Here is a 22,017-nt window from a genome sequence, read left to right as displayed (position 1 = left end):
ATGAACCTGATGGAGTTTAACCAATCTGATCGCTGTGTGAATTTCTCCTGTCCAGAGAGATCTGCATCTCCTGTAGTTTATATCTTTCTGTACGTGTGTTCAGCTGCTGTGGTTCTTCTAACAGTGTGTGGAAATCTGCTCGTCATCATCTCTGTTTTTCACTTCAAGCAGCTTCACACACCAACAAACACACTCGTGTTCTCTCTGGCCGTGTCGGATTTCTTCATTGGTGCTTTTGTAATGCCGCCGATGTTAATCTGGATAATCGAGTCATGCTGGATATTTGGGAGAGGTGTCTGTCTCTACCTTTTATTGATAAGTGGTTTCCTCACAATCGTGTCCGTCTATAATATTGCTCTGATTGCTGTGGATCGATATTTGGCTCTCTCAAACCCCTTTCTCTACATGAACCATGTCTCTGTGAGGATCACTCGTGTTGTAATTGTTTTTGACTGGGGTGTATTGATGGTCTATAACTTGGCACTCTTATATTTCAATGGAAACTTCATGAATCTTTTACTGTGTCCTGGAGAGTGTTTTTACTTTCTAAATGAGGTTTGGTCTGTAATTGATCTTGTATTTTCATTTATCTTTCCACTTTCTGTCATAATCATATTGTATACTCGGGTTTTTGTGATTGCGAAGAAACATGCCAGTGCGATCAGAGAGCTTAATAATCACACACAATCTAAAACACAGAAAATCACATCGCACTCGATGAAATCTGAGAGAAAAGCAGCTAAAGTCCTCGGCATTTTAGTGTCTGTATTTCTGATCTGTTTACTTCCATATTATATTTACAGTTTTTTAGGTTATGTTATTGAAGTACAGGAAGAAACTGTTCGTAAAATCATTTTCACAATTTATCTTAATTCCACCATTAATCCATTTATTTATGCTCTGTTTTACCCATGGTTTAGGAGGTGCATTAAATTAATTATCACTCTGCAAATATTCAAAACAGACTCGGCATTAATCAATGTATTTTCATAAACAGCAGTTTGTTTGTTTGTTTGTTTGTTTTATTCCACCTGATCATGTTCCCAAATATTGCTGTTATAGTCATCATTATCTTTTTTTTTTTAACAGCTTTATTGGGTTTTAAAACATCTTCTTCTCCCTTGTCCAGCACTGCTGCCATTCCGGCTCCATTTGGACCCTCTTGAGCCATGTCATAATAACTGGAGCATAATTTTAAGCCAGATGCCCTTCCTGCCACAACCCTCACACCGTTTCATCAGAGGTTTCACCATCTTGAATAAGAAAGGTCCCAAGCATCTTGAGTGGAACGAGGTTGCGGAGGATGCCTTCAAAGAGCTCAAATCAGCCATCACAATAACACCAATTCTCAGACATCCTGATCCTTCAAAATCATTCATCGTGGATGGAGACGCCTCCGAGACAGAAATGGGAGAGGTGTTGTCACAGCACTTTGGGGAGAAGCCAAAGCTACACCCTGTTGCCTTTTTTTTCTAAGAAACTCTCAACAGCAAAACAAAATTATGACATCAGGAATCTGGAACTTCTTGCAGTAAAGCTTTCCCTAGAGGAATGGAGACACTGGCTTGAGGGGGCCACACATCCATTTCTTATTCTCTCTGATCCTAAGAACCTTAAATATCTAAAGACAGCAAAATGGCTGAATCCATGTCAGGCAAGGTGGGCACTCTTCTTCACACCTTTCCAGGTCACCATTTCCAACCGTATTGGTTGCAAAAACACTAAGGCCAATGCATGATCCATAATTCAGACATCTACAACCATCAACCAAGAACCCACTCCTATCCTGCAACCTAAACTGTTTTACAAAAGTGTTTATCCCCCTTGATGTTTGTCCCATTTTGTTGCATTACAAGCTGGAATAAAAATGGCTTGTTTGGGGGGGGGTTCGCATCATTTGATTTATAAAACATGCCTACCACTTTAAAGGTGCAAATTGTTTTGTTTTTTATTGTGACACAAACAATAATTAAGAGGAAAAAACATAAATCTGGAGTGTGCATAGGTATTCACCCCTTTCATATGAAATCCCTAAATAAGAGCTGGTCCAACCAGTTAACTTTATAAGTCATATAATTAGTGGATTAAGATCCATCTGTGTGCAATAAAGTGTCCTATGATCTGTGACATGATGTCTGTTTAAATCAACCTGTTCTGGAAGGCCCCTGACTCTGCAACATTACGAAGCAAGCAATATGAAAACCAAGGAGCCTCCAAACAGGTCAGAGACAAAGTTGTGGAGAAGTATAGATCAGGGTTGGGTTATAAAAAATATCCCAAACTTTGAATATCCCACGGAGCACCATTAAATCAAATATAGCAAAATGGAAAGATTATGGCACCACTACAAACCTGACAAGAGAAGGCCCCGCCCACCAAAACTCACAGACCAGGCAAGGAGGGCATTAATCAGAGATGCAACAAAATCACCAAAAATAAAACTGAAGGAGCTGCAAAGATCCACAGCGGAGATTGGGGTATCTATCCATAGGACCACTTTAAGCCATACGCTCCACAGAGCAGGGCTTTATAGAAGAGTGGCCAGAAAAAAGCCATTGCTTAAAGAAAAAAAATATATATATAAGAAAACACATTTGGCGTTTGCCCAACAGCATGTGGCAGATTCCCCAAATACATGGAAGAAGATTCTCTGGTCAAATGAGACTAAAGTTGATCTTTTTGGCCATCATGGGAAACAACATATGTGGTGCAAATGCAACACTTTCCATCACCCTGAGAACACCATTCCTACAGTGAGCCATGGTGGTGGCAGCATCATGCTGTGGGGATGTTTTTCATCTGCAGCGACAGGAAAGCTGGTCAGAATTGAAGGAAAGATGGATGGCACTAAATATGGGGCAATTCTGGAGGAAAACCTGTTTGAGTCAGCCAGAGTTTTGAGACTGGGATGAAGGTTCACATTCAAACAGGACAATGACCCTAAACACACTGCTAAACCTACATTACAGTGGTTTAAAGGGAAACATTTAAATGTCTTCGAATGGCAGAGTCAAAGCCCAGACCTCAATCCAGTTGAGAATCTGTGGCATAACTTGAAGGTTGCTGTACACCGACGCCACCCATCTAACTTGAAGAGTTGGAGCAGTTTTGCCTTGAGGAAAGGGCAAAAATCCCATTGGCTAGATATTCTAAGCTAATAGAGACATACCCCAAGAGACTTGCAGCTGTAATTGCTCTACAAAAGTGGCTCTACAAAGTATTGGCTTTGGTGAGGGTGAATGCCTATGCACACTCCAGATTTCTGTTTTTTCATCTTAAGTACTGTTTGTGTCACAATAAAGAAGTACTTGCACTTTTTAAAGTGTTAGGCATGTTGTGTAAATCAAATGTTGCTCAACCCCCCCCCCCCCAAATCCATTTTAATTCCAGCTTGTAATGCAACAAAACAGGACAAACATGAAGCGGAATGAATACTTTTGCAAGACACTCTAAGTGCTTTGCTAATGCCGTCACATGGGAAATTGAGAAGGAAATAGTTCAAGCCCAACCTTGCGACCCTCCAAAAGCCTGTCCTCCTCGTCTCGTGTTTGTCCCACCAGAGTTCCCAGGCCAACTCATTATCTGGGCTCATTCATCCCCTGCCACTGGACAGCCCAGTAGTCAATGTACATATCAGCTCATCTGAACTAAGTATTGGTGGGAGAACATGATGTCTGAGTTCAACAGGTTCGTTTCCTCCTGCTTTGCATCTGCCTAAGCCAAGGTACCTCGGGCTCCACCCATGGGTAAACTCTGTCCGCTGCCTACACCCCAAAGACCCTGGTCCCATCTGGCCATAGATTTCATCATGGATCTACCCAAGTCGCAGAACAACACAGTCATCATGGTGGTCATTGACTGATTCTCCAAGGTGTTAAGGCTCATCCCCTTGCCTGGTCTACCCACTGCCTTTGAAACCACCGAACTCCTCTCCTCACATGTCCTCCAGTACTATGGGATCCCTGAGGACATTGTAAGTGAACGGGGCCCCCAGTTCATTTCCAGGGTGTGGACTAAGTTCATTGACAAGCTAGGGGTTTTGGTGAGTCTAACCTCAAGACACCACCCACAGTCCAATGGCCAAGTGGAATGCGCCAATCAGGAGATCGGGCGCTTCCTGAGGGTGTTATCTCTGGAAACCCCAAAGACTGGTCACAATTCCTCCCCTGGGCTGAATGAACCCAAAATTCTATGAAACACTCTGCCACCCAGCTCACATCATTCCGGTGCATCCTTAGATATCAGCCACCATTGTTTCCATGAGACGACTCACCCTCACAAATCCTGGCAGTGGACTCCTGGTTCTGAAGAAGTGAACAAGTATGGCAAAGTGTTCACCAGAGGCTAGAACAGGTGGCCGGCAGGTATAAACTCTATGCGGACAAGCACAGAGGGGAAATACCTGTGTACTCACCTGGAGATGGTGTGTGGGTGTCCACAAAAGACCTGTGAGATCCCAAAACATGGCAGAAGCTCTATGCCTGATACATGGGTCCTTTCAAAATCCTCCACGGAATTAACAGTCTTACAGACTTGAGCTCCCACAACATTGATACCTGTCACCTACTTTTCATGTGTCATGCCTCAAACCTGCCATAGAAGGACCCCTAGCCACCACTCAACCAGCCACTGAACCTCCCTTGCCCGTAGAACTGGAGGAACAACCAGTATATCATGTCCATAAGATCATCAACTCCCATTGTAGACATGGCAACCTGGAATATCTGGTGGACTGGGAGGGGTATGGTCCAGAGGAATGCAGCTGGGTGCTTGCCAACATTATCCTAGACTCGCTTCTCACTCAAGAATTCTATACCAAACATCCCAAAAAGCCAGCACCCAGGAAAAGAGGTCATCCCAGAAAAGAAAGTGCTCCCAGAATGAGCACCTTGGGGTGTTGAGTGCCCTCCCTCTGCCGAATATTGATTGACGACACACCTGTTCCATATTTCCTGTAATCAGCTCCACCTATTTAAGGACAGCAAACACACACATTGTGATGTATGGTTCAGTTTATCCATACCTGATTATACTGAGCTGTTGTTCCTAGCTGACTCTCAGTGACTCTGACCCTATTTTTCTGTTAATCCCTGACTCTGAACGCTCGCCTAATCTCTGACATACTGTCTGCACATCGACCGACCTCTTGCTCGACTCTGACCTCATCATTTGTCTCACGATTTGGATTTGGCTGCCAGTTTGTGACACACCCGTTCTCCCCTGTGACTGCATCCATAAGTGCCTGCACACAGACACTGAATATCGATAGAAAACTTCTTGATAGTAGTTTGAAATGAAACTATGAAGTGACAGGGACATACACCCACTCTGGCATCTTGATTTATTCATAAGATGTCTTTTCTTCACCTTTTTTAAAACTTTCATTATCCATAGGGCAGGTTCTTAACATAACAACTTTGTTTATATGTAGGCTTTGTTACATGAAATTTGGCATGATGGTGTATATTATTCTCTGGCCTGTACCAACTAGGCCTTTTTCTCAACAAAGCATGACATCATTTATTATGTTGTCAAAGAAACTGGGGAGGTGTGATCATTTTCTGAACTATAAAAACACCAGGGCTGTTTGAGTCATAAGTCATTTAATTAGTTACTGTTTTCCTTGAAGCTCTGTAGGCATAAATGAAATGGTGTATTCATGAACCTGATGGACTTGAACCAATCTTATCGCTGTGTGAATTTCTCCTGTCCAGAGAGATCTTTATCTCCTGCTGCTTATACCTTACTGTACGTGTGTTCAGCTGCTGTGGTTCTTCTAACAGTGTGTGGAAATCTGCTCGTCATCATCTCTGTTTTTCACTTCAAGCAGCTTCACACACCAACAAACACACTCGTGCTCTCTCTGGCCGTGTCGGATTTCTTTCTTGGTGCTATTGTAATGCCGCCGATGTTACTCTGGATAATCGAGTCATGCTGGATATTTCGGAGAGATTTCTGTACCAGTTATTTATCGATTAATGTTTTCATCACAATCGTGTCCATCTATAATATTGCTCTGATTGCTGTGGATCGATATTTGGCTCTCTCAAACCCCTTTCTCTACATGAACCATGTCTCTGTGAGGATGATTCTCGTTGTAATTGTTTTTGACTGGGGTGTAGTGATGGTCTATAACTTGGCACTCTTATATTTCAATGGAAACTTCATGAATGTTTTAATGTGTCCTGGAGAGTGTTTTTACTTACTATTGCCGCTTTTCCACTACAAACCCGGCTGAGCCGTGCCGTGCCGAGTCGAGCTGAGTCGAGCTGAGCGGGGCTGTTGGAGTTGCATTTCGACTACAACCGCGCTGAACCGTGCTGGCTGGAAGTGGGTGGACACATTGGGTGGAGTTAGCGAAAGTGGGTGGACGTCATGTGATGCCGTTAAGCAGCGCAAACAGTGACATCAGTGACAGTGGCGGAACAAGTCAGAGCCGGGCCGGGGGCGGGGCAAATGACCGGGCCCTTTATTAAAGCTTATCATAACATCATTTTAGGCTACAAAATGTCCGCAACTGCGGTGTTTACCAATTTCAACACTACCGGGTGCAACTATGTTATTTAGTACATCAAGTCCTTCAAACGAACATGTAACTCAGAAACAAAAAACATTAGGATACTGTACATGGCTCATAATAAAACATCAATAGCCTATACTGCGCACATTATTTGAAGGGCATACGAATGAGCGCTCAGAGGTTGCAACGCTGACAGGAAGAGTCAGAAATAAAAGGAGGGCGGTGCAAACCTCACTGAATGCACTGTGTTTACCAATTTCAACACTCCGGGGTGCAACTATGTTAGTTTGTACATTAAGTCCTTCAAACGAACATGTAACTCAGAAACAAAAAAAAACATTAGGCGACATACTGTACATGGCTCATAATAAAACACCAATAGCCTACTGCGCGCATTATTTGAAGGGCATACGGCGAGCCTTGCACTCCGCGAACTCGTCCACGATGCTCTGTATGTCACTGATTCAGTGATCTTTTAAGCGGTAGTCTCACGACCCGAATAGTAAACAATAAACATGGAGGACATGGAGTCGTTAGTGTTGCTGGTCTCGGTGATGTGGCTTGTTGTCACCGACAACGCGGACAGATACTGGCAAGAGCGTATAGATGAGGCGAGGCGCATAAGGCTTCAGAAATTCTCGTAATTCATAATTATTCTTCTTCCGGGTTTGCGGTGTTTACAGATCCCAGCGCGCTCGCGGGGCGTGTGTGGGCATGTGAGGACACTCCTCCTCACCAATCAGTGCACAGGGGAGTGTCTGCTCACGCCCCCAACCTCAGTCGGCACGGTTTGGCTCGCTTCAGCCCCACTTCAAAACGGTGCGAGTTTTAGGGGCTAAGCAGGGCTGAAACGAGCTGAGTCGTGCTGGTTTTTGGTAGTCGAAACGCGAGCCGTGTCGGGCTGAAGTGAGCTGAAGCGAGCTGAAGTGAGCTGAAAAAGGGTAGTGGAAAAGGGCCATAAATGAGGTTTGGTCTGTAATTGATATTGTATTTTCATTTATCTTTCCACTTTCTGTCATAATCATATTGTATACTCGGGTTTTTGTGATTGCAAAGAAACATGCCACTGCGATCAGAGAGCTTAATAATCACACACAATCTAAAACACAGAAAATCACATCACACTCGATGAAATCTGAGAGAAAAGCAGCTAAAGTCCTCGGCATTTTAGTTTCTGTATTTCTGGTGTGTTTACTTCCGTATTTTATTTACACCTTATTCGGTGATGTTGTTGAAGTCCAGCAAGAAACTTTTCATACAGTCATTTTCATAATTTATCTTAATTCCACCATGAATCCATTTATTTATTCTCTGTTTTATCCATGGTTTAGGAGGTGCATTAAATTAATTATCACTCTGCAAATATTCCAATCAGACTCTGCATTAATAAACGTACTTTCATGAACAGCCTTTTTCTAATCCACTTGATGTTCCCAAATATTGCTTTATATATATGTAAAACAGTCCTTCATCTATATTTCAGCTTTCATTTCCTGATATTTACATATAGATGTATTAAGCAGACAAGAACATGACACCACTGGTGTGCCAAAGTATACAAACTGATAGTCTTTAGGTAAATTAAAGTAATTAACACTTAATATTTGGTTGCATATCCCTTGTTTGCAATAACTGCATCAAGCCGGTGACCCTGTGACATCACCAAACTGTTGTTGTATTTTTGTAATGGGTTTCCAGGCTTGTAGCACAGATTCTTTCAGTTTTATCACTTCTCTCTATACATGAGTGACCTCTGGCCTCATGAGGTGGAGAACCAGACACTACAGGGTCTTCATAATATGGGATGTTAAGGCCACCGGGCAGTAATCGTTTATCTCAACTGGTCACCCTACTTTGGGCACCGGTACGAGACAGGATGTTTTCCACTGCACTGGAACTTTGCCTAGTCATAGACTCATGTTGAAGAGCCACCAGAGGGGCTCAGCTAGCTGGGCTGCACAGTCCTTCAGGAGTCTTGGACACACACCATTTGGGCCTGCTGCTTTCCCTGGACGCAGTCTCCCAAGCTCCACCCTCACCTCATCAACTGTGAAGGATGGGGGCAGGTGACCAGGATTGGTGGGTGTTGCAGCTGCATTGGTAGGGGAGCTGTTGCATACACGAGACAGTAGAGTAGACAGTGGAGCAGGAGCAGCATCTGAAGTGATGGTGGGAGAGCCATTGTATACAAGAGTCAGTGAAGTAGAAGCAGCAGCTGAAGTGGTGGGATGGAGGACAGATGATAAAGTAGGGCAGGCATTGGTCATTCCATCAAGCCTGTTATAAAACAGGTTGAATTCAAGACCTGGCTGTTCTTCTTTGAGTATCCAGTAATATTCTTCATTCCTCTCCACACCTCTTTGGTGTTATTCTGCTTCATCTTACTCTCCACTTTCCTTTTATAATCCACTTTTGCCTGCTTCAAGCTCCTTTTCAGTTCCCACTGCACACACCTGAGCTTCTCCTTATCCCCCTCCCTGAATGCCTGTTTTTTTCTGGTTAAGGAGCTCCTTGATGTTACTGGTGATCAAGGTTTATTATTGGGAAAGCAGCGAACAGTCCTTACTGAAACCACAGAATCCCTACAGAAGTGAATGTAGTCCGTTATGATGTCCACTCTGCTGTCAATGTTCACATCTCTGTTGTTATCCTGTGGCTCCAGCAGCACACTCCAGTCCGTACACTTGAAACAGTCCCTAAGAGACTCGCTGGTCTCCGGAGACCATTTCCTGAATGAGCAGGTGGTAACAGGCAGCCCATTACACAGGGTTTGTATGTGGGCTGAAGAAAGACCAGATTTTGGCGGCGCGCACACTTGCAGCGGCTCCTCTCTGTCCCGACAGAATGGTGTTTTTGTGTTTTTTGTGTTTTAAAACAGTGTGTATCTGTTCGTCATTGTCGCGTCCATCAGTCTCAAGGCGCACATACTCCCGTGAGTTTCTGCTTGACATCCGCAGAACTATATTCACGGATATAAATCCAGCGGACGCGGAAGTGCTATGCGGCTACGGTTTGCTCCGGAGGCCTGCTCAACCACCGACCCCCACTCCTGCATCCAGCCCGCAGTGGAAGCGCCACAGGCAGAACATGCCTAAGCAGAAGAGAGGCAAGCGCGGAGGTATCCAAGCTAGGCTAGCGGCTATCCCTCACCGGCCGGCTATCCCTACCATCACTCCATCACAGCCAACATACGCTCGCTGGACAATAAGCTGGATTATGTCCGCCTGCTCCACTCATCTTTTAAGTCTGTGAGTGAGTGCTGTGTCCTTATGTTTGTGGAAACATGGCTTAACGACAGTGTCCTGGACTGTGCCATTCAGCTAGCCCGGCTAACATGCTACCGGTCATACAGAGCGCTAGTCGAGGGGGGGAAGACTTGCGGCAGAGGACTCTGTGTTTACATCAGTGATGCCTGGTGCCATGATGCTGTCATGGTCTGCAAACACTGCTCACCACTGGTGGAGTTTATGATTATTAAGTGCCGGTCATTCTACCAGCCGAGGGAATTTACAGCCATATTACTGGTAGCATTATACATCCCTCCCGGCTCCAATAACAACAGGAGTGAAGCACTGAATGAACTCTATCAGCACATCAGTGAGCAGCAGACAGCCCACCCAGATGCTTTCCTCATCCTGGCTGGGGATTTCAATCATGCAAACCCCAAAAGCGTGTTTCCAAAACTCTATGGACATATCAACTTTCCCACACGTGGAAACAATACTCTGGACAATGTTTACACCATGCATAAAGACGCCTGCAAAGCCCTACTCCTCCCCCACCTTGGGGCCTCAGATCACTCCACTGTTATGCTAATGCCAGCATACAGGCCGCTGGTTAAAGTCACCAAACCAGCTACAAAACAGATATGTGTGTGGCCAGAGGGGTCCTCAGAGGCACTCCAGGACTATTTTTCCACCACTGACTGGAGCATGTTCAGACAGGCGGCCACCTACAGCAACATCACAGTTCTCCAGGAGTACACGGAGACTGTCACTGCCTACATGAGGAAGTGCATGGATGATGTTACGGTCACCAGAATCATCTCCATTCCGGCCAATCAGAAGCCATGGCTGATGGGGGAAGTCCATACGCTCCTGTGGGCTCAGAACGCCGCCTTCAGAACTGGGGACAAGGTGGGCCTGAGGACAGCTAGGGTTAGCTGTCCTCAGGCATTAGGCTAACCCTAGCATCAGGCATTAGGGTTATCTGTCACGAGGCATTAGGGTGGCCAAGAGACAGTATTCAAGGCACACTGCTGACCATTTCAACGACAGCAGAGACACCAGGAACCTGTGGTGGGGGATTCAGACCATCACAGACTACAAGCCCTCGCCGCAGACCTGTGACAACTCCACGTCTCGGCTGAATCAGTTGAACGACTTCTTCGCTCGCTTTGAGGCAGACAACAGCATCACGGCACAGAAGACCCCACCACCTCCCGGCGACCAGGTGTTGATGCTGTCCCCAGACAGCGTGAGGAGAGCTCTCAGGACAACAAATGCACGAAAAGCCCCGGGTCCTGATAACATTCCTGGTCATGTCCTGAGAGATTGGGCCAAGGAGCTCACAGATGTCTTTACAGACATCTTCAAAATCTCGTTGAGCCAGGCTGTTGTCCCCACATGCCTCAAAATCACCACCATCATCCCGGTCCTGAAGAAGCTGTCTCCCTCCTGCTTCAATGACTACCGCCCTGTTGCACTCACTCCCATCCTCATGAAGTGCTTCGAGCGGCTAGTCATGCGGCATATCAAGTCTGCCCTCCCCCCCGCTCTGGACCTTTTCCAGTTTGCATATCAGTCCAACCGTTCGACCGATGACGCCATCTCCACTGCCCTCCACTCAGCCCTCACCCACCTGGAGAAAAAAGACTCGTATGTCAGAATGCTGTTCATAGACTTTCACTCAGCATTCAACACAATCATTCCTCAGCAGCTCATTCATAAACTGGACCAGCTGGGACTTAACACCTCCCTGTGCAACTGGCTGCTGGACTTCCTGACGGGGAGACCACAGACTGTATGGGTCGGCACCAACTCCTCCAGCACCATAACACTGATCACGGGGGCCCCCCAAGGATGTGTGCTAAGCCCCCTCCTCTTCACTCTGCTGACCCACGACTGCACACCAAAATCCAGCTCAAATCTCTTCATCAAGTTTTCGGATGACACGACTGTGGTGGGTCTCATCAACAATGGCAATGAGACAATCTACAGGAGTGAGGTGAGCCGTATGGCCATGTGGTGCAAGGACAACAATTTCCATCTGAACGTGGAGAAGATGAAGGAGATTGTTGTGGACTTCAGGAGAGAGCACACCCAGCATGCTCCACTATCTATCGACGGTGCTGCAGTGGAGAGGGTGAGCAGCACCAAGTTTCTGGGTGTGCACATCTCTGAAGACCTGTCCTGGAGCAACAACACCGCATGACTGGCCAAAAAAGCCCAACAGCATCTGTACTTCCTCCGCAAACTGAGGAGAGCAAGAGCCCCGGCCCCCATCATGCACACTTTCTACAGAGGCACCATCGAGAACATTCTGACCAACTGCATCACCGTGTGGTACGGTGCCTGTACCATGTCCTGCTGCAAGTCTCTGCAGCGCATCGTGAGAGCAGCTGAGAGGATCATTGGTGTCTCTCTCCCTTCTTGAATGGATATTTATAACTCCCGCCTCACCCGCAAAGCCATCAGGATTGCAGGTGACCCCACCCACCCATCTCACAGCCTCTTCAGCCTGCTGCCATCGGGGAGGAGGCTGCAGAGTCTCCGGGCCAAAACCAGCAGGCTCAAGAACAGTGTAGCGTGAACAACGTGTGGGTGGAGCACAGAAGACGGCAGGACAGAGATCAGGGTGCAATATATGGTTTTTATTGCTAAACTTTTCAGTCTAACACTCAACCAAGCCTCGGAGATTCACACACACAATCACGCTGTAATCTCCTCTCAGCAACAACTCCCCTCTGCTCTCACTCTCCCTCCTTAAATAGGGAGCGGTTTACTGGGGAGAACACACACAAAACACAGGTTAATTACACTCAGGTGAAGCGATTCTGCCACTTACCTTCCCCCAACTCCGCCCTCCTGTCACAGACCGGAGCTTGACCACGCCCCCACTGCCACATACCCCCACCGCCTGACTCAGGCCGGGCGCCTGTCCGGCCTGCAGCCGACTCCCCCCCCTTGACGGGAGAGGAAGTCCGCCACGACCATCTGCGCCCCCGGCCTGTCGTCCACCTTGAAGTTGAAAGGTTGGAGTGCTAGATACCAACGGGTGATCCGCGCGTTGGCATCCTTCATGCGGTGGAGCCACTGGAGGGGCGCGTGGTCCGAACAGAGGGTGAAAGAGCGCCCCAGCAGGTAGTAACGGAGGGCGAGAACTGCCCACTTGATCGCCAGGCACTCTTTCTCGATGGTGCTGTAGCGCCCCTCACGCACTGACAGCTTCCGGCTGATGTATAATACTGGGCGATCCTCTCCCCCCACCTGCTGGGACAAAACGGCCCCCAGCCCTCTGTCCGACGCATCCGTCTGTAACAAAAAAGGGAGAGAGAAGTCAGGGGAGTGCAAAAGTGGTCCCCCACACAGTGCAGCCTTTACCTCAGAGAAAGCCCGCTGGCACTGCTCCGTCCACTGGACCGGATCTGGCGCCCCCTTTTTAGTGAGGTCAGTCAGCGGGCTGGTGACGTCTGAATAATTAGGAATAAACCTACGATAATAGCCAGCCAGCCCCAGGAACTGTCTCACCCCCTTTTTGGTCTTGGGCCTCGGGCAGGCCGCAATCGCTGCTGTCTTATTAATTTGGGGACGCACCTGCCGGTGACCCAAGTGGAAGCCCAGATACCGTACTTCCACCCGCCCAATCGCACACTTCTTCGGGTTGGCTGTGAGCCCCGCCCGCCTCAGCGACCTAAGGACGGCCCTCAGGTGTTGCAGGTGCCACTGCCAGTCATTACTATAAATGATGATGTTGTCCAAGTAAGCGGCCACATAGGTGGCATGGGGCCGGATGACTCGGTCCATCAGCTGCTGAAACGTAGCGGGCGCCCCAAAAAGCCCAAACGGAAGTGTGACGAACTGGTGTAAGCCGAACGGTGTGGATAAGGCCGTTTTTCCTGGGATAATGGAGTCAAGGGGATCTGCCAATATCCCTTTGTCAAATCCAGTGTCGAGTAAAAGCGAGCCGTGCCTAGTCGATCGAGCAGCTCATCAATACGAGGCATTGGGTACGCGTCGAATTTAGACACCGCATTGACTTTTCTATAGTCCACACAGAACCGGACCAAGCTGTTGGCCTTGGGAACCAAGACCACCGGGCTGCTCCAGTCACTGTGGGACTCCTCAACAATGCCGATTTCGAGCATGGCCTGAAGTTCTTCCCGAACCACCTTTTTTTTGTGTTCGGGTAGTCTATAAGGACGGCTACGCACTACCACCCCTGGGGGCATCTCTATGTGGTGTTCTATGAGGTTGGTGCGACCGGGCAGGGGCGAGAACACATCTGAAAACTCTGCCTGCAACTGGGCGACCTCCGTGAGTTGGGTCGGGGAGAGGTGGTCTCCACAGGGGACCGGAGAGGTGCGAGATGCCAATGACCCTTTTTGGACCTCCGGCCCCAGCTCTGCCTTCTCCGGAACTACCGACACCAACGCCACGGGGACCTCCTCGTTCCAGCGCTTCAGCAGATTGAGGTGGTAGATCTGTAGCACCCCCTCCCTGTCCGTTCGCCTAACCTCATAGTCGACATCCCCGACTCGCCGTGTGACCTCAAAGGGCCCTTGCCACTTGGCGATTAATTTGGAGCTCGACGTGGGCAACAGGACGAGTACCTTATCTCCCGGAGTGAACTCTCTAAGGCGCGTGCCCTTGTTGTACAGGCGGGTTTGCCATTCCTGGGCCTGCCGCAAATTCTCCTGAGTTAGGTGGGTGAGCGTGTGGAGTTTTGCGCGCAGATCCATAACGTGTTGAATTTCATTTTTGCTCTGTGAAGGTCCCTCCTCCCAATTTTCCCACAGTACATCTAAGATGCCGCGCGGCTTACGCCCATACAATAATTCAAACGGGGAGAACCCCGTGGAGGCTTGGGGGACCTCTCGTACTGCAAACAGCAAGCGTTCGAGCCACTTATCCCAGTTACGTGCGTCCTCACTTACGGATTTTTTGATAATATTCTTGAGGGTGCGATTGAACCGTTCCACTAAACCGTCCATCTGTGGGTGATACACGCTGGTGCTGATTGGCTTAATACCCAGTAGCCCATACAGTTCGCTCAGTGTTCGTGACATAAACGAGGTGCCTTGGTCAGTCAGAATCTCTTTCGGGATTCCGACCCGGGAGATGACGTGGAAGAGGGCCTCTGCAATACTACGTGCGGAGATATTGAGAAGGGGCACCGCTTCCGGGTATCGTGTTGCATAGTCCACCAGAACCAATATAAAGCGGTACCCTCGTGTTGACCGATCTAATGGCCCGACGAGATCCATCCCAATTCTTTCAAACGGGGTCTCGATTAATGGTAGGGGGCGCAAGGGCACTTTTGGAATGGCTGCTGGATTTACTAACTGGCATTCGCGGCACGCCGTACACCACTTACGGACGTCACCGTGAATCCCTGGCCAATAGAATCGGGCCATTATCCGGGCGAGTGTTTTATCCTGCCCGAGGTGTCCTGCCATGGGATTAAAGTGAGCCGCCTGGAATACCAATTCCCGGCGGCTCTTTGGAACTAACAACTGGGTGACACGCTCCTTCGTCTGAGTGTCCTGCGTCACTCGGTATAACCTATCCTTTAAAATGGAAAAATAGGGGAAGGACGGGGTGGCGTTCGGCTGGAGCGTTTGACCATCGAATACTCTCACTTGGTCAAACGCGTGTCGCAGAGTTTCGTCCCGCGATTGTTCCAGTGGGAAATCCGCGAGGGATTCCCCAACAGAAAGAGGAGGGGCCGGGGGCTCCTCACTCTGTCGCGGAGATGACATAGACGGCTCTGCGACTGCAGCTCCAGCCAAAGCGACACCGGGACCCTCCCCTGATAATTGGCAGGACCCACTCTTTACTAGGTGTGCCATCAACCCCCGAAATCCTGGCCAATCAGTCCCCAGGATCAAAGAGTGGGTAAGGCGAGGATTAACCGCCGCCTTCACTATGGATTTGTCCCCTCTGAAATGTATGTGGACCGACACCAACGGGTAGCTGTGAATATCCCCGTGCACACACAACACCTTCACCCCTTGTGCTCCCCCCAATGCCTTGTCTTGCACCAGGCTTTGGCGGATCGAGGTCTGATTGCAACCCGAATCCACCAATGCCTGATATGTCGCCCCTTGTACACTTACCGGTATGCGATATGCTCCGGCCTGATCGAGGGCAGCCTCTGGCACGTCGGGGATCCGCACCACTGCCCCCACCTCCATCGCGGCACACTGTTGCTGCAGGTGGCCCGGTTCCCCGCAGCGCCAGCAAACCGGCCCGGGCCTCCCCTCTGCAGCTGTGGTTGGAGGGTCACTCACCTGAGGGGGGGGAGAGACAGACACAGAAGGGAGAAATGGGAGGGCACCACGGGTGCGGCGGGCCGGCTGGGGTGGAGCCGGCCCCCGCCTCCGTGGTGGGGGAATGGGGCGAGGACGGGACACGGGAGGAGGGGGAAGAGAGAGAGAGAGAAGAGGAGAGAGTAGATGACATCATCCATTGTCCTGCCGCCGGGACAGCCACCAGATGATCCTCCGCCAGTCCTACGGCCTGATCCAGCGACGCCGGGCGGTGGCACTGGACCCTCTCCGCGGTTCCGGCGGGTAGGCGGGCGATGAACTGTTCCAGCGCCACCTGGTCGATGATTCCCTCGGCGTCGCGATCTTCGGCCCTCAGCCACCGCCAGCAGGCGTCCCGGAGCTGCTGGCCAAACACGAACGGGCTGCCGACTTCCTCCATCCGCAGCGCGCGGAAGCGCTGGTGCTGCTGCTCCGGCGTGCACCCCACGCGCTGGAGGACAGCCCGGCGAAGGTCGGCGTAGGCCAGCCGGCGGTCGGCGGGGAGCTGTAGTGCGGCTAACTGCGCCTCTCCCGTCAGGAGGGGGAGGAGGCGCGCCGTGCGCTGCTCCATCGGCCACCCCGAGGCTTCGGCGACCTGCTCAAACAACGCGATGAATGCCTCGGGGTCGTCCTGCGGGCCCATCTTAGTCAAGGTGATGGGAGATGGGCCCGCGGCCGGGGCGCTAGTGGACCCTGCCGACGCGAGGAGGCGCCAGAACGCCTCTCGGTCTTCTTGCTGAGCCAGCACCAGGGCTTCGAAGCGGCGCTCCTGCTCCTTCCGAAGCATGACAAGTGCCTGGTGCTGGCTCTGCTGAGCCATGGCGAGGGCGTGGACCAAGTCCGCGAACGGGGAGGATTCCATGGGGCTGCAGGACAGGTGCTCCACCTTCCCAGGTTTCGGCACCACTGTAGCGTGAACAACGTGTGGGTGGAGCACAGAAGACGGCAGGACAGAGATCAGGGTGCAATATATGGTTTTTATTGCTAAACTTTTCAGTCTAACACTCAACCAAGCCTCGGAGATTCACACACACAATCACGCCGTAATCTCCTCTCGGCAACAACTCCCCTCTGCTCTCACTCTCCCTCCTTAAAGAGGGCGTGGTTTACTGGGGAGAACACACACAAAACACAGGTTAATTACACTCAGGTGAAGCGATTCTGCCACTTACCTTCCCCCAACTCCGCCCTCCTGTCACAGACTGGAGCTTGACCACGCCCCCGCTGCCACAAACAGTTTCTTTCACCAGGCAGTCAGGAGGCTCAACTCCCTCCCTGTTCTGCCCCCCCCTCCTCCCTCTGCCCCCTGCCACAGATTCTGCTCGCACACCCCCCTGCCCCCCCTTCAGCATCTGACATGTCATCCTCACAGTTCCCCCCCCCAAACACACACACACACACACACACACACACACACATCTCATCTCATTATCTCTAGCCACTTTATACTGTTCTACAGGGTCGCAGGCAAGCTGGAGCCTATCCCAGCTGACTACGGCCGAAAGGCGGGGTACACCCTGGACAAGTCGCCAGGTCATCACAGGGCTGACAGATAGACACAGACAACTATTCACACTCATATTCACACCTACGGTCAATTTAGAGTCTCCAGTTAACCTAACCTGCATGTCTTTGGACTGTGGGGGAAACCGGAGCACCCAGAGGAAACCCACGTGGACACGGGGAGAACATGCAAACTCTGCACAGAAAGGCCCTCGCCGGCCATGGGGCTTGAACCCGGACCTTCTTGTTGTGAGGCGACAGCGCTAACCACTACACCACCGTGCCGCCGACATATACATCTCATCGTTAATTAACGCACTGAACTCAGGGACCGCACATCTCACTTTACCTCGCTCGTTTGCACTATTCCGCACTACCTCATCTTAACAGCTGCTAGTTTGTTTATAATGATTATTTCAATGTTTACCTGCTATACCTCAAGTGCCCTTGACTGTTTGTTTATTTTAACCTATGTATGTGTTTGTGTGTGTGTGTGTGTGTGTGTATATTTATGTATATATGAGTGTTTAGTCTACGTCTAGTTCATATCTAGAGTGTTTATACTGTTTATATTGTCTGAGTGTTTTGTCTTTGTCTTGTTCGTGTCTAGTGTTTACACTGTTTATATTGTCTGAGTGTTTAGTCTATGTCTAGTTCTTCTTATCTAGTGTTTATACTGTTTATTTATACTGCTTATATTGTTTGTCTGAGTGTTTAGTCTATGTCTAGTAACTATCTAGTGTTTATACTGGTTATATTGTTTGTGTGTTTTTTTCAATTATTCTATTTTTATTTTTATTTATTGCATTGCCTGTTTGCACCGTGAATCAGAGAGGACTGAAATTTCATCTGTGCTGTAGGTCGAGCATGTGTAGCATATTTGACAATAAAGTTGACTTGACTTGACTTGATCTGCCAAGTAGTGGTGGTAAAGCAGAGGCACTGTATGCATCCTTCACATTAGCATAAAACAGACCCAATGTCTTATTTTCCCTCATGGGACAGTCCACATACTGTACAAATCCAGTCAGATGGGAGGTGAGAGTGGTGTTATTAAAATCCCCTGTTATTGCAATGAAAGCATTAGGATACTGGGTCTGAACATTTGCGACAGTTTCGTGGATGATGTCACATGCTATTGCCACTACCGCCCATGGTGGAATGTAAACAACAAGGGCGACGATGTATGAAAATTGCCTTGGTACAAAATATGGTCTAAGACCGACTGCCAACAGTTCAATGTCCTGACAGCAAATCACATCATGTCCAGGGTGACACCGTCTATTGTTTACAAGCAGAATCAGACCCCCACCTTTGCTCTTGCCACTTGTTTTCCAGTCTCTGTCAGCTTGCACAGTAATGAAGCCAGCTAAGTTCACACAGGAGTGAGGTATGTTATCATTCAGCCATGTTTCCATGAAGCAGATCAGACTACACTCCCGGGAGAGTCGTCGGTTTCTCACCAGTGCCTCTAGCTCGTAATACTGGTTAGCTAGCGAGTTGACATTTCCCATCAGAAGCGATGGCAAAAATGGCTTGTACCTCCATCTGCTAGCCTTTAGCTTAGCCTTTAGTGTAGCTCCTGCTCTGCAGCATTGAAACGGCTTCCTCAGCTCCAGCGGTATCAGGTGTCTGACCCCATATCTAGTCTTTTGTAGAGCCAGAAGGTCATTCTTTGTGTGCACTTGAAGTGAAGTGAGCAGTGGCTCACATAATCTCGGGGTGAATTGTGTAAATGGAGGGAATTTATTCGTCTGTGACAAATGATCGAGGCTCTTACTGTTGTATTGTGCATCCTGACTAAGGTATGCCAGTTGTGATGAAATGGAAGAAAGTGTCTCAGGGGTACAACCACAATTAATTCATTAATTTTAAATAGGTTATCTAATATCCTAATTGTGGCTCCTATTTATGATGATCATACTGCATCAAGTACTGTGTCTAAGATCATGGCATGTTAGCTGGAGTGTTTTTGGATAGTATTTCAGATGGCAGTGTGTCAGTTTGCATGAAGAGACAGCCACAGACTCACTATTGCGTAATGATTTATTCTGAAAATGTGTTGGTCATCTTTTTCCACACTTATTCTTGATCTATAAGGCAGGTTTTCTCAGGATAAGCACTTTTTTGCTGTCTAGTTGTTCGACAGATTTGCATACTGATTGGCTATAATAATAATAATAATAATAATAATAACAACAAGTGTTGCCAGGCAAAACAGACCTCACGTGGTAGCACCACTGACTTGACCTGCCTGATATTTGACCCCCAACCACAAAGAAACTATGAGAGATACCCCATCATGTAGCATATCAATGGAAGCAGAATTGAAAGATGAACATTTTGGATTTTGGTTGAAGTAAATTTGATGAATATGAAGGAAGATATCACAAAAAAATGATTTTGACCTTTTGGTGACCTTAACCTTGAACAGATGACCCTAAAAATGTTGGAGGTTCTATTTGAGACCAATACCCATCTATCCTGAAAGTTTCATGAAGATTGGTCCAGCCATTTTTCCATAATGTTGCGAACCAAATAACAAAGAAGCAAACAAAGAAACCCCACCGAAAACAATACCTCGCCCCCTGGTGGACTCCGTCCCAGGCAAGGTAATAATAATATATACAGTATGTGTCCACAACTTACATAACATATCATTTGATGTTTTGGAATTAAGATACAAAAAGATAACTGTGTTCTGCTAAAGGTAGAGATTCATTTAGTAAAAACGGGGATTGTTAGCAGAATTACAATTTCAAAAGAGGTTTTAAAATGAACAGTATACTGCCAGTGCATACGCACACACATATTACAAAACTTCACGAGTCTCAGGGCGGAGTATACTTCCGTGGACATGGCTTCTCACAACACGGACACGGACATGCACATGGCTGTCTCTAAAGTATTCACGATTTTCTGCTGTTACACAAGCTGAATGCATGTATACTTCGGCTTTATTGTCACACCACTCTGGTCTTGAGTGAAACCACACTTACAGTATGGTTCACAGTACGGTACAGTATCTTACAGGAACCTGTTCATTATCATGGCCTGGAGTGAAAGAAATGCTTTCACTGGGAGGAAATTTCACCAGTATTGTGTCTTTAAAGCAGAAAAGGGGACAAAAACTCATCAAATGACATGAATATTGTGATACTTGGATGAGGTTACTGACCACATTTTTAACCAGGGAATTAGTAATTGTTTTGGAATATATTTTAAATTAACCTCCCAACCCTGACAATGCTTACTATGCCTATTTGTTCAAACAAGGTATGATATTACCTCATATGTATTATGCTGTCACTCAAACTCAGGGGGCGTAATCTATTTCTATACTATAAAAGCACCAGAGCTGCATGACCCATAAGTTATTCAACTGTGACCTTACACACTGGTTTACAGTCGTAGCATGTGATACATGAGGGGTTTCTTTTAGCTCTGTAGGCATTAGTGAAATGCTGTATTCATGAACCTGATGGAGTTTAACCAATCTGATCGCTGTGTGAATTTCTCCTGTCCAGAGAGATCTGCATCTCCTGTAGTTTATATCTTACTGTACGTGTGTTCAGCTGCTGTGGTTCTTCTAACAGTGTGTGGAAATCTGCTCGTCATCATCTCTGTTTTTCACTTCAAGCAGCTTCACACACCAACAAACACACTCGTGTTCTCTCTGGCCGTGTCGGATTTCTTTGTTGGTGCTTTTGTAATGCCGCCGATGTTAATCTGGATAATCGAGTCATGCTGGATATTTGGGAGAGGTGTCTGTCTCTACCTTTTATTGATAAATGGTTTCCTCACAATCGTGTCCATCTATAATATTGCTCTGATTGCTGTTGATCGATATTTGGCTCTCTCAAACCCCTTTCTCTACATGAACCATGTCTCTGTGAGGATCACTCGTGTTGTAATTGTATGTGACTGGGGTGTATTGATGGTCTATAACTTGGCACTCTTATATTTCAATGGAAACTTCATGAATCTTTTACTGTGTCCTGGAGAGTGTTTTTACTTTCTAAATGAGGTTTGGTCTGTAATTGATCTTGTATTTTCATTTATCTTTCCACTTTCTGTTATAATCATATTGTATACTCGGGTTTTTGTGATTGCGAAGAAACATGCCAGTGCGATCAGAGAGCTTAATAATCACACACGGTCTAAAACACAGAAAATCACATCACACTCGATGAAATCTGAGAGAAAAGCAGCTAAAGTCCTCAGCATTTTAGTGTCTGTATTTCTGATCTGTTTACTTCCATATTATATTTACAGTTTTTTAGGTTATGTTATTGAAGTACAGGAAGAAACTGTTCGTAAAATCATTTTCACAATTTATCTTAATTCCACCATTAATCCATTTATTTATGCTCTGTTTTACCCATGGTTTAGGAGGTGCATTAAATTAATTATCACTCTGCAAATATTCCAAACAGACTCTGCATTAATCAATGTATTTTCATAA

General features: G+C 47.6%; 3 protein-coding genes across 3 annotated transcripts; all 3 read left to right on the top strand.

Moving 5' to 3' along the window:
- On the top strand, positions 1 to 993 carry LOC132871425 (trace amine-associated receptor 13c-like). The gene has a single exon (XM_060905581.1). The coding sequence runs from the start codon at positions 1 to 3 to the stop codon at positions 991 to 993; it is 993 nt and encodes a 330-aa protein (XP_060761564.1).
- Positions 994 to 5,659: 4,666 nt separating this feature from the next.
- On the top strand, positions 5,660 to 7,924 carry LOC132871417 (trace amine-associated receptor 13c-like). Its single transcript, XM_060905569.1, has 2 exons — positions 5,660 to 6,210; positions 7,474 to 7,924. The coding sequence occupies exons 1-2, from the start codon at positions 5,660 to 5,662 to the stop codon at positions 7,922 to 7,924; spliced, it is 1,002 nt and encodes a 333-aa protein (XP_060761552.1).
- Positions 7,925 to 21,024: 13,100 nt separating this feature from the next.
- Positions 21,025 to 22,017, top strand: LOC132871412 (trace amine-associated receptor 13c-like). Its single transcript, XM_060905559.1, has one exon. The coding sequence runs from the start codon at positions 21,025 to 21,027 to the stop codon at positions 22,015 to 22,017; it is 993 nt and encodes a 330-aa protein (XP_060761542.1).

Source organism: Neoarius graeffei, chromosome 2 (genome assembly GCF_027579695.1).
Source record: "Neoarius graeffei isolate fNeoGra1 chromosome 2, fNeoGra1.pri, whole genome shotgun sequence".
NCBI classification, from domain to species: Eukaryota; Metazoa; Chordata; class Actinopteri; order Siluriformes; family Ariidae; genus Neoarius; species Neoarius graeffei.
This window is presented reverse-complemented; position numbering and strand designations above follow the sequence as displayed.

Excerpts from the sequence above, each read along its gene's own strand:
- LOC132871425 (XM_060905581.1), top strand. The coding sequence starts at position 1 with ATGAACCTGATGGAGTTTAACCAATCTGATCGCTGTGTGAATTTCTCC.
- LOC132871417 (XM_060905569.1), top strand. The coding sequence starts at position 5,660 with ATGAACCTGATGGACTTGAACCAATCTTATCGCTGTGTGAATTTCTCC. Across the intron at positions 6,211-7,473 it reads GAGTGTTTTTACTTACTATT|GGCCATAAATGAGGTTTGGT; the intron begins GCCGCTTTTCCA and ends GTAGTGGAAAAG.
- LOC132871412 (XM_060905559.1), top strand. The coding sequence starts at position 21,025 with ATGAACCTGATGGAGTTTAACCAATCTGATCGCTGTGTGAATTTCTCC.